The sequence below is a fragment of the Vitis riparia genome, chromosome 17 (genome assembly GCF_004353265.1).
Source record: "Vitis riparia cultivar Riparia Gloire de Montpellier isolate 1030 chromosome 17, EGFV_Vit.rip_1.0, whole genome shotgun sequence".
NCBI lineage: Eukaryota > Viridiplantae > Streptophyta > Magnoliopsida > Vitales > Vitaceae > Vitis > Vitis riparia.
Window position 1 is genome coordinate 10,228,263 of NC_048447.1, and position 16,374 is coordinate 10,244,636.

The 16,374-nt window shown below is 37.8% G+C and overlaps 1 protein-coding gene across 1 annotated transcript in view; it reads right to left on the reverse strand.

The window, feature by feature from the left end:
• Positions 1-16,374, reverse strand: part of LOC117904579 (serine/threonine-protein kinase ATM-like) — a 186,556-nt gene that overhangs the window by 30,521 nt on the left and 139,661 nt on the right. The window contains 5 exon segments of the mRNA XM_034817257.1: positions 1,138-1,257; positions 2,056-2,130; positions 2,212-2,278; positions 8,630-8,745; positions 8,947-9,264. Coding sequence (XP_034673148.1) covers positions 1,138-1,257; positions 2,056-2,130; positions 2,212-2,278; positions 8,630-8,745; positions 8,947-9,264 — 696 coding nt within the window.

Here is a 16,374-nt window from a genome sequence, read left to right on the forward strand (position 1 = left end):
CAGAAAAGCATTAGTTAGGCAACCTGAGCAATTATCTTTTTCGATTCCTTGATTGCCTGTCTTCTTTTTATGAATAAGTAAAGCAGAAACATAGCACATCTGACTGGTATGTGGCAACCTCCCCTTCTGAGAAGATCCTAATATGCTTATAGAATATGATAACCAATAGAGAAACAGCTGTGCCAGGAATGATTTCTACAGCCATTTTGCTTTCAACAAGAAATATATGGGCATAGCAATACCATGAAACAAGGAAGAAGCTAAAACTATTTTTCAGTGAGAACTTATCAGGGTGATCTAAAAAATTATTATTATAATGGATAAATAAATAGAACAATTACTCTGAACAAGTACATAAATAGCGTCATAAAGTTTTGGTCCACAAAATATTTCAAAAAGAGGCTTTTATATGCTACAAGGTTACAGTAATTGAGAAAAAAGGCTCATAGCAATGACATACCATTTTATACTTTTCACACAAGAATAGTTAAGATAAGCATCTCAGTTTGCAAAAGTATGTCGTCCAGAGCATTAATTTGGTAGTGATGTACTTTTAGTCATCTTTTATCCTGTATTAGATTATCTAGAATATCAAAAATGATGCTTTAGAACTCTTTTGACTGTTAAAGCAAAACATTCATCCTGAGGTGCAAAACTGGGTTTAGGACAAGTGTGTTGATCGACATTGCACGTTGTTTGAGATTTTAAAATCCACTATCAAACATTTTCTTCTATCATTACTGAAATTTCAGACACAAACTAGCACATTTTTATCTATGTTTTTCAAAAATATCATTTGCCAACAACTTAAGTTTCATGCTTGCATTAGCAATTTGTTCTATGCAAGTATTTTCTGCAACAAGCTTTTTGAAGAGTTGACTTGAATACATCCCATAACATCAATTCCAAACTGAGTTCATTCACAAAGATAAAACTTTGACATACTAATCATAATGCATTTTATGGATAAAGAAACGTTTATAATCACTGAAAATTATCAATATGCACAACAAATTGATAAAAGTAGGCATTATCTAACAAATGGATCAAACACAAGAATGTGATTGCAAGAAAAAGAGATTTTTCTTAGCCAACAAATACTTAAATCTTGGGAGAAAAGTTAGTAAAATTTAATACCTGGTCCATTGTAGGAATGATGGGTTCAGAAAATACTTTTTGCATCCCTGGAGAAGTTTCTATCTTTTCAGATGGAGATGCCCAACGTAAACCCCATGCCATGCCAAGGTGATAAAAGATCTGCACAAGGACTAATGATATGACAGAAAATTGCAACAGGAGATACAAACACACACACAAAAAAAAGAAAAAAAAGAAAAAAAAAGGAGAGAAGCAGGTTCCTGCATTTGGAACGTAGTTTTTCATGTTTAATGGCTGTTCAAGATTTTTCAAAAGTTTCTACATATGATTATCAATTTGAACCTTTAAGAACAACTTGTCAATAAATTGGCAACAATGCCAAACACTAAGTTCTAATTACTCCCCAAAATCTACTGAAAGCTCATAATAACAATATTTTGTTAACCACCAAAATTAGTGACTACCAAAAAGTATATCAATTTAAGTGCCTAGACTTTCCAGATGTTTTGCAACTGCTATTTAGGTGTTTCTGCGTGAGCTGTACGAGAGATTTTAGCTCTTTCAAAAAGAAAACTGATTCTTGAACTTCTTTCATGCCCATGTCACATTAAAGTCAACTATTGTTGTATTGTGCTCTCCAAAAAGAAACCATTCTTAAAATCTCAAAGGGTGCTGAGTTGGAATTCTAACCAGTATAGACTGAAATTCCATTATGGTCTAATTCTCCTGGAACAGGCTAAATCAATACTAATCATATTATAAGGGAATTTGTTTGAAAAAAAAATAAAAATCCAAGTTTCAAATAATAGGGTAGAAAAAGCAGTTATTGAACTGTTGGTCTGGGAAGCTAGTTGCCTCATCAGTAAGAATCAATGCATTTTAGATAGAATTATGTATGTGTAATGGTCCTTTGCCTAGTCAGTAAAAACTAATATGTAGTTTAAAAAAACTCAATACCTGAAGTTTGATTATGGTTGAGTAAATGTATTCAGTACTCTGGCCGCTTGCATGACACACAGACAATACAAGCTCCTAGAAGAAATAAAAACTCAAGTAAATACAAGAAGTGCTGCTTTCAGTCAATTAAAACATTTCTGCTACATATTCCATTACCTGCTTTGAATCTTTCAGTTTTGAATGAAATTCATTGAAATCCCCCTCTTGGAATGCCCTCAAACAACTAATATTCCAACAAAAATTGGATGCTTAAACACAACCACTAGATCAACTTACCAAAACATAATCAGTGTATCAAGACATCAATATATTTATTGAGATATCAAATACATAGGCATACCAATAGATACTGCAACTGATATTGTAAAATACTCAAATTTTAATCCACATATTTAGATATTTACCAATATAATAACATCCTAAACAGTATCAATGTCTTATTCTTTCAAAGTTTAATTCCTTCCAAATCAATATTAAACAGTGTACATGAAAGTAATTTGGATAATTCAATCTCAATACCAAAAGTTAATTTATAATCAGGTGTAACATATTACCTACATTTTGCTTCTGTCCCTTTCTTTTTATGAATTGTGTTTCTTTATTTGGTCAAGATATGATATGGAGATAAATGCTAATTAAAATTTGAACATGTGTAGCAAGCAAGCATAAATTCTAATTATAAATTTTTATGGTTTTGCCTGGATTTCTGGATTGGTCACCTAAGTGGCGGACCAATTAGTTAATGGCACAGCTCCTTCATTAGAGATCTTTGTTGCGAAGTTTATACTTCCCTGAGTTATGTATCATCCTGCACTGTTTTAGAGTCCTTTATTGGCTTCTAAGCAGGTTTAATTATTTTTGTTCTCCCTTATCGATTTTGTAGTCTTGTTATATCATATGGAACTGTTGAATATAATGTATTTATAGTATATAACCTTTCCTTGTTAATATAGGATACATGTATGGTAGTTAGGACTCCTAGCCTTGTATATATATATATTTCTCAATTGTAAGTAGATTATTACATTAATGAGAATTAAGGTCTTTCTTCTTTCTCTCTCTCTCAACATGGTATCAGAGCCAAGGAAGAAAACCTAATTCTTTCTTGTTTCCCGTGTCATCAACTCCGGGAAACCTTCCGGTGACCGTGTTTCATTCCGGTCACCTTCCCCATCTTCCAATACTTTCCGGTCATTCGGATCGTCGACAGAAACTACTCACCGCCGGCGAACTTTTCCGGCGAATTTTCCGGCGAGCTTTTCCGGCGACGTATTTTTCCGACACCGACTATACCAGAAGGAGCGCCTGGAGGAGATCTACAACTTTTGTGAAGGCACCGGCACCAAAATCCCATCCACGCGCCGTCCACGCGCAAATTTCCGGCCGGCGACTGAATCTCACCCGCCGGCGCGTGAGGGCGCGTGAGGCCTTTTCCGGCGACGCGCCTCCTCCTCCAGCTTCGCCTGACGCCGACCAGCCTCCCTACCTCCCTGGTTCTCCCATCCGAGCCCTGCACATACCTCTTTTGGGGATTTTTGTCTCCGTCGGCCCTCCAAACAGCCTTTCCGGCGAAGCTCCGACTACTTTTTCTCCACTCCAATCCCTGCACGTGCCTTGGGAAGTGTTCTTCTACCTTTCTGGTGGTACCACGCCGCGATCTGAGGCCGTCTCCCTTTTTCGGTGGTGCCACGCCGCAATCTGAAGCCGTATTAGGGCTCTCTTCGATCCAAACATACTTCATTCTTCAGATAAGTAGATATGACCACTAAAAATTCCATTTTTTCCGCTGTTATATCTGGATCTCCTATGATTACTTCGGAGAAATTGGTTGGCAGTGACAATTATCTTTCCTGGTCTGCGTCTGTTGAACTTTGGTTTATGGGTCAAGGATATGAGGATCACTTGATTACACAGGAGGCAGATATCCCTGAGGTTGACCGCGTACAGTGGAGGAAGATAGATGCACAGTTATGTAGTGTATTATGGCAATCGGTTGATCCCAAGATTCTTCTTCATCTTCGGGCCTACAAAACTTGTTTTAAATTTTGGACTCAGGCCAAAGGATTATATACGAATGATATCCAACGTCTTTATAAGGTGGCTTCTGCAATTGTCCATCTCAGCCAACAGGACTTGGATCTATCTACTTATATTGGCCAGATTGCCTCTCTTAAGGAGGAGTTCTTGACTGTGATGCCTCTTACTCCTGATGTTGGGGCTCAACAAACACAGCTTGACAAGTTCTTCATGGTTCTTACTCTTATTGGCCTCCGTCCGGATCTTGAGCCTGTCCGCGATCAGATTCTTGGTAGTTCATCAGTTCCGTCCTTGGATGATGTGTTTGCTCGCCTCCTCCGTATCTCCTCCACTCAGACTTTGCCATCTGATAGCACTTCAGATTCTTCTGTGTTAGTTTCTCAAACTAACTCTCGAGGAGGCCGTAGTGGTACCCGAGGTAGAGGTCAACGTCCTCATTGCACCTATTGCAATAAACTTGGCCACACTCGCGATCGTTGCTATCAGTTACATGGACGACCTCCTCGCACTGCCCATGTGGCCCAGTCCTCTGATTCTCCGCTGCCTCAAGCTCCGAGCTCTTCCGCATCTCAGGCTTCTGTTGCCTCTGTTGCCCAGCCTGGTAATGCCTCTGCCTGCCTTACCCACACATTTTCTCTTGGACCCTGGATTCTAGATTCTGGAGCTTCTGATCACTTATCTGGTAATAAAGATCTTTTCTCCTCTATTACTACTACCTCTGCTTTACCTAATGTTACCTTAGCTAATGGTTCTCAAACTGTGGCTAAAGGTATTGGTTTGGCCCTTCCTCTGCCTTCTCTACCTCTCACTTCTGTCCTTTATACTCCTGAATGTCCTTTTAATCTTATTTCCATCAGCAAAATCACTCGTACTCTTAATTGCTCTATTACCTTTTCTGATAAATTTGTGACCTTGCAGGACCGGAGTACGGGGAAGACGATTGGCATAGGACGTGAGTCTCAAGGCCTCTATCACCTCACCTCGGATTCATCTCCTGCAGTTTGCATTTCCACTGATGCTCCTCTCCTCATTCACAATCGTCTGGGCCACCCTAGTCTCTCCAAGTTCCAGAAGATGGTCCCTCGTTTTTCCACTTTATCGTCGCTTCCGTGTGAGTCATGTCAGCTTGGGAAACATACTCGTGTCTCGTTCCCAAAGCGTTTGAATAATCGGGCAAAGTCTCCTTTTGAGCTTGTCCACACTGATGTTTGGGGTCCTTATCGGACTGCGTCTACTTTAGGATTTCAGTATTTTGTCACTTTCATTGATGATTATTCTCGATGTACTTGGTTATTTTTAATGAAAAATCGAGCTGAGTTATTCTCTATTTTCCAGAAATTTTATGCTGAAATCCAAACCCAGTTCAATGTTTCTATTCGTGTGTTACGCAGTGACAATGCCAGGGAATATTTTTCAGCCCCATTTACTTCGTTTATGTCTCATCATGGGATTCTTCATCAGTCTTCTTGTGCTCATACTCCTCAACAAAATGGGGTAGCTGAACGCAAGAATCGACATCTTGTTGAGACAGCTCGTACTCTCCTCCTCCATAGCAATGTTCCTTTTCGTTTTTGGGGGGACGCTGTTCTTATCGCTTGTTATTTGATTAATCGTATGCCCTCCTCTGTCTTACATGATCAGATTCCTCACTCCCTTCTCTTCCCTGACCAACCACTTTATTTCCTTCCTCCTCGTGTCTTTGGTTGTACTTGCTTTGTTCATATTCTCACTCCTGGACAGGACAAGCTTTCCGCCAAAGCCATGAAGTGTCTCTTCTTGGGATACTCTAGACTTCAGAAGGGTTATCGTTGTTATTCCCTTGAGACTCATCGATACTTTATCTCCGCTGATGTCACCTTCTTTGAGGACTCACCATTCTTTTCCACCACTTCTGAGTCTCTTCCTGTTTCTGAAGTCTTGCCTATTCCCATTGTCTCCCCACCTGATGCTATGCCTCCTCGGCCACTTCAGGTTTATCATCGTCGCCCTCGTGTCGTTGCTCCTCTCCCTTTTGCTGAGGCACCTGCTGACTCACTTCCTATCCCTTCGGCTTCACCTACCCCGGCTCTGCCTTCTCCTAATGACTTACCCATTGCTGTTCGGAAAGGTACTCGCTCTACTCGTAATCCTCATCCTATTTACAATTTTTTGAGTTATCATCGATTATCTTCACCCTATTCTGCTTTTGTTTCTGCTATATCCTCTGTTTCTCTTCCAAAGAGCACCCATGAAGCTCTTTCCCATCCAGGCTGGCGACAGGCAATGGTGGATGAAATGGCTGCTCTGCACTCTAATGGCACTTGGGATCTTGTTGTTTTACCCTCGGGTAAATCTACCGTTGGTTGTCGTTGGGTTTACGCAGTTAAGGTTGGTCCTGATGGTCAGGTTGATCGCCTTAAGGCCCGCTTAGTTGCTAAAGGCTATACTCAGGTTTATGGTTCTGATTATGGTGACACATTCTCTCCGGTTGCCAAGATTGCTTCTGTTCGTCTGCTTCTCTCCATGGCTGCCATGTGTTCTTGGCCTCTTTATCAATTGGATATTAAAAATGCCTTCCTTCATGGTGATCTTGCCGAGGAAGTTTATATGGAGCAACCTCCTGGTTTTGTTGCTCAGGGGGAGTCTGGTTTAGTATGCAGGTTACGCCGTTCTCTATATGGCTTGAAACAATCTCCTCGAGCATGGTTTAGCCGTTTTAGTTCTGTTGTTCAAGAGTTTGGCATGCTTCGCAGTACAGCAGACCATTCAGTTTTCTATCATCATAACTCTTTGGGGCAGTGTATTTATCTGGTTGTTTATGTGGACGACATCGTCATTACAGGCAGTGATCAGGATGGTATTCAGAAACTAAAGCAACACCTTTTTACCCACTTTCAGACCAAAGACTTGGGGAAACTCAAGCATTTCTTGGGAATTGAGATAGCTCAATCCAGTTCTGCTGTGGTCCTTTCCCAAAGGAAGTATGCTTTAGACATCCTGGAAGAAACTGGTATGTTAGACTGTAAACCGGTAGACACACCTATGGATCCGAATGTCAAACTTGTACCAGGACAGGGGGAGCCTTTAGGAGACCCCGGGAGATATCGACGGCTCGTAGGTAAATTGAACTATCTCACATTTACTCGTCCAGACATTTCTTTTCCTGTGAGTGTTGTTAGTCAATTCCTACAGTCACCATGTGATAGCCATTGGGATGCTGTAATCCGCATTCTTCGATATATCAAAAGTACACCAGGCCAAGGTGTGTTGTACGAGAACAGAGGTCATACTCAGGTTGTTGGTTACACAGATGCAGATTGGGCTGGCTCACCCACAGATAGACGTTCCACTTCAGGGTACTGTGTTTTTATTGGAGGTAATCTAATATCTTGGAAGAGTAAGAAACAAGATGTAGTGGTCAGATCTAGCGCTGAAGCCGAGTATCGAGCTATGGCTTTGGCAACATGTGAACTCATATGGTTGAGACATCTTCTTCTAGAGTTGAGATTTGGAAAGGATGAACAGATGAAACTCATATGTGATAACCAGGCCGCATTACATATTGCATCCAATCCAGTCTTTCATGAAAGGACCAAACATATTGAAGTTGACTGTCATTTCATTAGAGAGAAGATCGCATCAGGATGTGTTGCTACAAGTTTTGTTAATTCAAATGATCAACTAGCTGACATCTTCACTAAATCTCTCAGAGGTCCTAGGATTAAATATATTTGTAACAAGCTTGGTGCATATGACGTATATGCTCCAGCTTGAGGGGGAGTGTTGAATATAATGTATTTATAGTATATAACCTTTCCTTGTTAATATAGGATACATGTATGGTAGTTAGGACTCCTAGCCTTGTATATATATATATTTCTCAATTGTAAGTAGATTATTACATTAATGAGAATTAAGGTCTTTCTTCTTTCTCTCTCTCTCAACAGGAACCAAAAGGAAAGTTCATCCTTCCCCGTATTTTCCCTCTTTATAAATGCAATGTTTGTTTCCCACTGAAAAGTTAAAGGAGCTTTTCTCTATGGGTACCATGCAGTAAACTTAAAACATGATTGTCTTTGAGTTCCTTTGCAATATTATGAAGTAACTTGAAGCAATGTTATCATATAGCAAGATAGAATCCACTGGAAACCAAGCTTCAAATAAAGGAGGGATAAGATAGTGTTAAGCTACCCATTTGACCCAAATAGTAGAAATGAATTAATAGCTGCTGTATATATCATATTAGAAATTGGGTGAAAGGATGGAGTTATAGTTGCAGCAGTTTGATCCAAAGGCTTAGGCTGTTGGATGATGGGCAAACACTATTTATATCAAGCCAACTGGGGCCAAAATCCCAACACCCTGTCTCATTGGCAGCCATATTTTGGCTTGCATGTAAGCTAGATAACAGCAATGGATCTCAAACTTAATCCTGGCTCTAATACCATATCAACTATCAATTTGACCAAAATGTTTAAGCTTTTAGGTAATGAGCCAATTGTGTATATCAAGCCAACTCAGGCTAAAGCCTAATGGTTATAAGTCCAAATAAAATTACCTGTGCAAGTTTTCATTGAAATGATCACATCTAATGTGTTGACTAGAAGAAGGAGAATTAGCTCCCATGTAAAGTAACGAGAAATCCCAGTTTCCAGCACGCCAAGCAGCCTCATACTGCAAATTGTTGATCAGAAAAAGCACAAAAAAGAAGGGAAAAAAAAAAAGAAGAAAAAGAAACAAATCCTATTTAATTAGTGCAACCAAAAGGAACCATATAGTAGAAATGCTATCTTTGAAAAGCCAGAGAGTGGAAAAGAAAGACTTTTCTATCAATCTTCCTACATTGGGAAGACAAATGTAATTTATGAGGCAAACCTGCAGTTCAGTGAATTCTAAATCATGCTGAAACTGGCCATTCCGAGAAGTCAATCCTTGGCAGTACAGATCAAGCACATGAGTACAACCAATTTTCTGCAATGATCTAATCAGCCCTTTGTAAGGTTCCCTCTGCCTGATCACATCTTCTGATTTGGTAAACGATGGATGAACTGTTAGTTGAGAATGTTCAGGTGACAAATTTCTGGAAGAGCCATCCATTCCTGCTACTGGTTCTGACCTTACTTGTAAGTCATAATACTCCAGAGCCTTGCTCCAATTTCCCTCATGCTCAAAGGTAATAATTTGCGAGGTTAACTTTTTACATGTAATAAAAAAACCAAACAGCAACTGTCAGAATATTTATATTTTGCCAAACAAACAAAATAAAAATTATAGCATAAAAATTATCAAATTTCCAGATATTAAATAGTGATTGTTGTAAACAGTTCCATTCCATAGTTTTACATCATACATCATCATGCAAAACTTGGACTTTTGTTTATCAATTCCTGCCTGCTAAGCTAACTGTCATGTGTAGAAGGATATTTGGTTTTGTAAGTGGAATGCTATGGAACCAGACCACAATGACATCCATACAGAAAGTTAGGGTTAGAAGGTCTAGATTGATGTCTAGGCTTCTGAATGAGGCAACCTTCAATTACTGCAGGGAACTTGCTCTTGAGAACAGCTAAAAAGTTGTGACACAGACTTATTCCCAGTTTAGAACAAGACTTACATCCTCTCATTTCATCAAGATAATAATCACCATGGAAGAAATATCAAGCAATATGTTGACATACAAATTGGAAAGCTGTGTATCAGAAAGCAAGACAGATATTTGTTACACCATGAAAATAATTGATTATTGCTGGAGATATCTACATGATGCTTGAACTTTTTATTTTTCTACATCCATGTCCATAGGAATATTGACAATATAAACAACCTCAATACATAATTCTCTGACTGCAGCCTTTTCTTGAGTTCCCTTTTGTGGCTTCTTGCCTGTGCACAGAGGAACCTACTTTTTCAACCAGGTGTGTAGAACACTTTATCATCCTTACACTACAATTATAAGAAAATAGATTGGAAAGTATAAATTTTAAGAGTTCTTGCACAACCTATTCCCATATTGTGAATAATTCCAGTCCAAAGCCTCAGAAAACATCCTCATTGTGGGGAACTAAGATCACACATGAGAGTTACTATCCTTTCTGTTGAAGATTATTATAGCCGGCAGGAGATATACAATTGTAATATACAGCTGTATAAGTTGTACAGCTCTGTGTGTGTGTATATATATAGAATCTTCTTGGCGATCAATAATGCACTGAGTGAGTGACTTGCGATCGGTTCTGTGAGTTGATATAAAGTCTCTCTTTTAGGTTTGAATTCCTTTCCTTAATGTTCTGTTAGTTTAGTAAGGACTCATGGCTTCTAGTTTTTGATTGCCTCTAGGGCTGATATTCCAGCCTTCATTGCTGTTTTTTTTTCAAAAAACTTAGAGAAGTTTGGTTTTTTGGAAAAACTTTTGCTCTATTTTCTTGTTGTGGCCTAAGCTGCAATCCTTAATTTTTATTTGATTTCTTCCACTTCTGCCCAAAAACATGTTTGAGGTTTCAGAATCTACCAATCAATAAATCCCTAATCCAACATCAACAAATGATGTCATCAACACCCTAGTTAGGAGAGCTACAGAATATTTAACCAGGTTTACGTTTCAACGACAAAAATTATTTGAAGTGTTCTCAGTTTGTTCGAACCTTCTTGAAAGGGAAGGGCAAATTGAGTCATTTTCTTAGGATGAGACTGAAACCAAATGATTCAAAGTTTGTTGCATGGGATGAAGAAGACTCCATGGTAATGTCCTAGATATGGAATTCGATGATGCCAAAAGTCAACGATACTTGCATGTTTTTGACAGACCTATTCCTGTAGGCAGACCTATTCCAAAGTCCGAGATGCTGCACAAATCTATGAGATTAAGACAAAGATCTCATCTACCAAACAAGATAATCGCTTGGTCACTGAATATGATTAGATTTTACAAAGATTATGGTAAGAGTTAGATCATTATCAGTTATTAAGATGAAGTCAACAACTTGCATATCCATTGTCTTAGTTTGTCCTATGAGAAGCTGTCTAGTGGTTATAAAAGTTTTCTTATCCACCTCAACACTATTACTATCCCAAAAACTGTCTCTGAAGCATTGAGAATTAAAAAGTGGAAAGAAGTTATCTCAACACTTGAGAAAAAAAAAATATGAGACTTACTGGAATTACCTATGGAAAAGAAGTTAGTGGGATGTAAATGGGTCTTAATTGTGAAACATAAAGCAGATGGATCACTCAAACAGTATAAGGCAAGATTAGTGGCTAAGGATGCACTCAAACTTATGGGATAGATTATCTTGAAACATTTGCTCCTGTTGCAAAAATGAATACTGTAATAATCCTAGTATCTTTACCAGCTAATTGTGGATGGAGCTCGCAGCAGTTTGATGTAAAGAATGCCTTTTAACATGATGATCTTGATGAAGAAATCTATATGAAGGTTCCTCTAGGGTTTGAGTTAGAGAAGAATAAGGTGTGCAGGTTGAAAAAGGCACTTTATGGCTTAAAATAGTCCCCTGGGGCTTGGTTTGACAGGTTTGCTAGAGTAATGAAAGTTTTGGGTTACAAACAAAGTTAGGGTGATCGCATATTGTTTTTTAAACATTTCGTTTCAGGGGGAGTTACAACTTTATTAGTTTATGTGGATGACATAGTGGTAACAGGAGATGACTTGCAAGGAATGCAGACATTGAAAATGTGTTTATTACAAAAATTTAAGATTAAAGAACTTGGCAAGTTAAAATAATTCCTTGGCATTGAAGTGGCTCACTCTTGACATGAAATCTTTACATCCCAACAAAAGTATGTGCTGGATTTATTAACTAAAACAAGGAAACTAGGGTGTAAACTAGTGGCGACACCCATTGAACATAATCACTAGCTTTGTGAGGTCCAAGAAGATGTGAAGGTAGATAGAGAATCCTATCAAAGATTAGTTGGCAAACTAATCTATCTTTCTCATACTAGGCCAGACATAACTTATGTTGTAGGAGTGGTGAGTCAATTTATGCACAACCCAAAAGAAGTACATCTTCAAGCAACACGTCGAATTCTACAATACTTAAAAGGTACTCCAGGAATGGGAGTGTTGTTTAAAAGAGGCAATGAATTGACATTGAAAGCATACACGAATGCAAATTATGCCGGATCAATTGATGATAGAGATCAACTTCAGGCTATTGTACATTCCTTGGAGGTAACCTTATAACGTGGAGAAGCAAGAAGCATAATGTAGTTGCAAGGTCAAGTATAAAAGCTATGTTTAGAGCTATGGCATTAGGAGTTTGTGAGCTTCTATGGTTGAAAATAATTTTGGAAGATCTAAAGATTGCATGGAAAGGACTTATGAAGCTATATTGTGATAACAAGTCAGCAATTGATATTACACATAACCCTATGCAACATGACCGCGCCAATCATGTGGAAATAGACAGACATTTTATAAAAGAGAAATTGGATAGCAGACTAATTTGTACTCCATTTGTGTCAACCAAGGGTCAACTTGTAGATATGCTAACTAAAGGATTAAATAGTATTGCATTTCAATCTATTATTGGCAAGCTGAGAATGGATAATATCTATTTACCAGCTTGAAGGGGAGTGTTGAAGATTATTATAGCTGGCAGAAGATAGACAATTGTATAAGTTGTACAACTGTGTGTACTGTTATATATACATATATAGGTGTATATTTATGTATATAATCCTTAATTTGTAGGGATTCTTCCTTATTATTTATGTTCTTCCTTTTTCTTTCCTTTTAGCTGTTGTTTGTATATTTCATTGGTTGTATACTTCCAAGATATGGAAAGAAATACAATTTTTCTCCACTTATAGCTGTATATCTTCTGCTAGTTGTAATAATCTTCAACACTTTCATCAGAAAACATCCTATTCAAAGGTTCTTCAACCTTTGAACTAAGAGTGCACATTTACCCAGTGGAAGTTACTATGATTCCATGTTCATTAATTACCCATGAAAATTTTTCTGATGCCTAAGCCATACATGAGGGAGAGCGAAGGAGGTTTTCATGGTATTCACAGCATTCAACCCTCAGTATCGAATTCACCACTACTGCACAAAGCAAACTCACTAATTTATGGATGGTCAGGAGCACTATGGTTCACTTCAATATCAGTATGGTGCTCGAGGACTTAAGCAACTAACATTACTTCAATTAGTTTTATTGGCTTTATCATCTCAAATGCGCTTTTCCAATAGGTAGATAAGTTTCACCCTCCAATTCATCAAGGATATCTCTTCTCTAATATATTCCCTTATAAAAATTGGCAACACAATGGAAAGAATATTTTCAGCATGTTTGTACATTTAAATTACATTTGGAGGGCCCTTATGTGCCTTCTGCCAGAAACAGAGTGTTGGAAAATATGCACAACTTGTATGAAGAATTTCTAGATAGGAAATACTTTTTAATTAAGTTTTTTCCTTAATAATTTAGTCGACTGATTCTTTTTTGTAAATAGAGATATCCTAGACTAGAAATAAGCTCCTTTTTCCATATCTGACCTCTTATGTATATATTTGGTGTAATTCTATTGAAATAATACAAGAGAGAAATTCTCAAAACCCCAAAGCAAACATGGTATTAGAGCGGGAAAACTAACTTTGCCAAGATCCATCTTCCCACCATAGCTAGGTCTTCATTGCTTAGCCATAAGCTTGCTCAGCCTTTATTATAGAGTAGAAACTTCTTCAATTCCAGACCACCTTTTTGTTTTTCTTTTGCTGCTATTTGTTGTATTTCCAGACCAGCCATAATTGCTGGTAACTCAACTTTCTTCCATACTAATAGGCTTCAAGACAATTGTTTTTCTTCCCCAAACATGTTTGAAATTAGCACTAATATAACCAATCAATTCTCAACCTAGAACACAATTCCTGGTGACTATCAAAATGTCTCTGCTTTCTTCAAACTTAATGGTGGAAATTATCTGCAGTGGTCTCAATTAGTGAAAACGTATTTTAAAGAAAAGGGGAAACTAAGTCATCTTCTTGGTCTTATGATCAACAAGGATGATCCAAAATTTGTCTCTTGGGATGAAGAAAATTCTCAGATCATGTCTTGGTTATGGAACTCAATGCAACCAGAAATAATCTGTACATGCATGTTTCTCTCCATGGCAAAGGAAATTTAGGGTGCAATTCATCAAACTACTCTAAGGTGCAGGATGCTGCTCAGATTTATGAACTCAAAACAAAAATCCATGATCCCAAACAGGGTACCCTATCTATACTTGAGTATTACAGTGTCATATAGGGATTATTGCTTGAGTTGGATCATTATCAAAGTTTTAAGATGAAATACAGTAAAGATGCAACAATATACCAAGAGTTTATTGAGAAAGAGAGACTCTTTGATTTTTTGGCTGGTTTAAATGGTGAATTTGATCAAGTTAGGGTCCAAATTCTTGGGAGAGATCCATTGCCTTCATTGAATGAAGCATTTGCTATTGTAAGAGGAGAAGAGGGACGAAGAAATGTAATGCTGTAAAGTTTTAATTCTGTGGATGGTTCTGTATTGTCGATCTCTTCCAAATGTTAATGAAGGAGTCATGACCACCACTATTGGTGCTGCCAATGCTGCAAATTCAGGAAAGATGGAGGGACGAAAACCAAGTGAAAAGGACTCAAATTTGGTGCACTGCTGCAAAAATCGTCACACCAGGGAAAACCGATGGAAGCTACATGGCAAGCCTTCAAATTTGTTAGGAAAAAATAATGGTAGCAAGGGAAGAATTCAGGTTACAAGTCCCAAAGTTATGTTGCTGATATAGAAGCAAAACAACTAGAAAATACTGCTACAAGAGAAATTTTCAACCAGGAGGAAATCACTAAGCTGAAGCAGTTTAATTCACAGCTTGAAAAACCAGGGGGTTTCAGTCATTTTTCTCAAATAGGTAAGTATTTCCAAACCGTATGACCAGTTTGTTCAAATCCTTCTCCACTTAATGTCCTTGTCCTGGAAACCAAAAAATAGAGATTGCTGGTGGAACTTTAGTCGGTATAGTTAGCTGAGGAAATATTTCCATTTCATCATCCTCAACCTTGAAAAAATGTCTTACATGTTCCCAAGTTATCCGCAAATTTGTTATCAATTCCTCGTATTATCAAAGAACTTAATTGCTTGATGATATTTACATCTTCTAAATGTGTTTTTCAGGACTGTCTTATGGGGAAGATGATTGGGCATGCTAGTGAGAAGGAAGGGTCGTACTTTCTTGAAGCTGAAAGTAACAAGTATGATTCTATCCCTTTATCCTACCTATTAGAAGAACACACTACCAAAAAAACTCAAGTTTGGTTATCCTATTTTTGTCTTGGTCATCCATCTTTCTCATTGTTAAACAAGATGTTTCCTACTATATTTGGAAAACTAGAAATTCAAAGTTTACATTGTGATGTGTGTGAATTCGTCAAACGCCATTGTGTGTCATTCCCTTTAAGGAATAAAAAAATGTTCTATTCCATTTAATCTAATCCGCACTGATGTTTAGGGGCCTACTCAAATTCAAAGTATTTCTAAGGCAAAATCGTTTGAGTCCTTTATTGATGATTGCACAAGGGTTACATGGGTATTTCTTATGAAACGCAAATCTAATGTTAGCATCATTTTTCTTGTTTTTTCATAGAATGTACAAACCTAATTTGATGCCAAAATCTAAATAGAGAGATCCAATAATGGAAGGAATTTTTCATCAATCTTCCTATACCGATACACCACAACAAAATAGGGTAGTTGAACAAAAAAATAGACATTTGTTAGAGGTCATTAGAGCCTTGATTTTTGCAATGAATTTTTCAAAGACATGTTGAGAGAGGTTATTTTAATCGTTGCTCATCTTATCAATAGATTGCCTTTCAAGGGACGTGATTTCAAAGACCCTATAAATCTTCTCACTCAGTTCTATCCACACTTAGATGGTTTTAGTCAAATAGCCCCAAAAATATTCGGGTGTATGATGTTTGTTCATATTTAGACTTATCATCGAACTAAACTGGATCCCCAAGGTCTTAAATGTATATTCATTGGTTATTCTCCAACAACAAAGGGATACAAATGTTACCACCCTAATTCCCAGAGGTTTCTTGTAACTATGGATGTCACCTTTAACGAACAACAACCTTTCTTCTCCTAACCTTATCTTTAGGGGAAACCCTTCGTAGAAGACAAGGAAAATTTTCTTAATCTAACCCTTCCATTTTCTAAAATCAGTTCTTCAACTGAACCTTTACCCATAATACTCTAGAATCAGTTCCTCCTGAGTACATAGCTAAGCTTAAGTTTATTG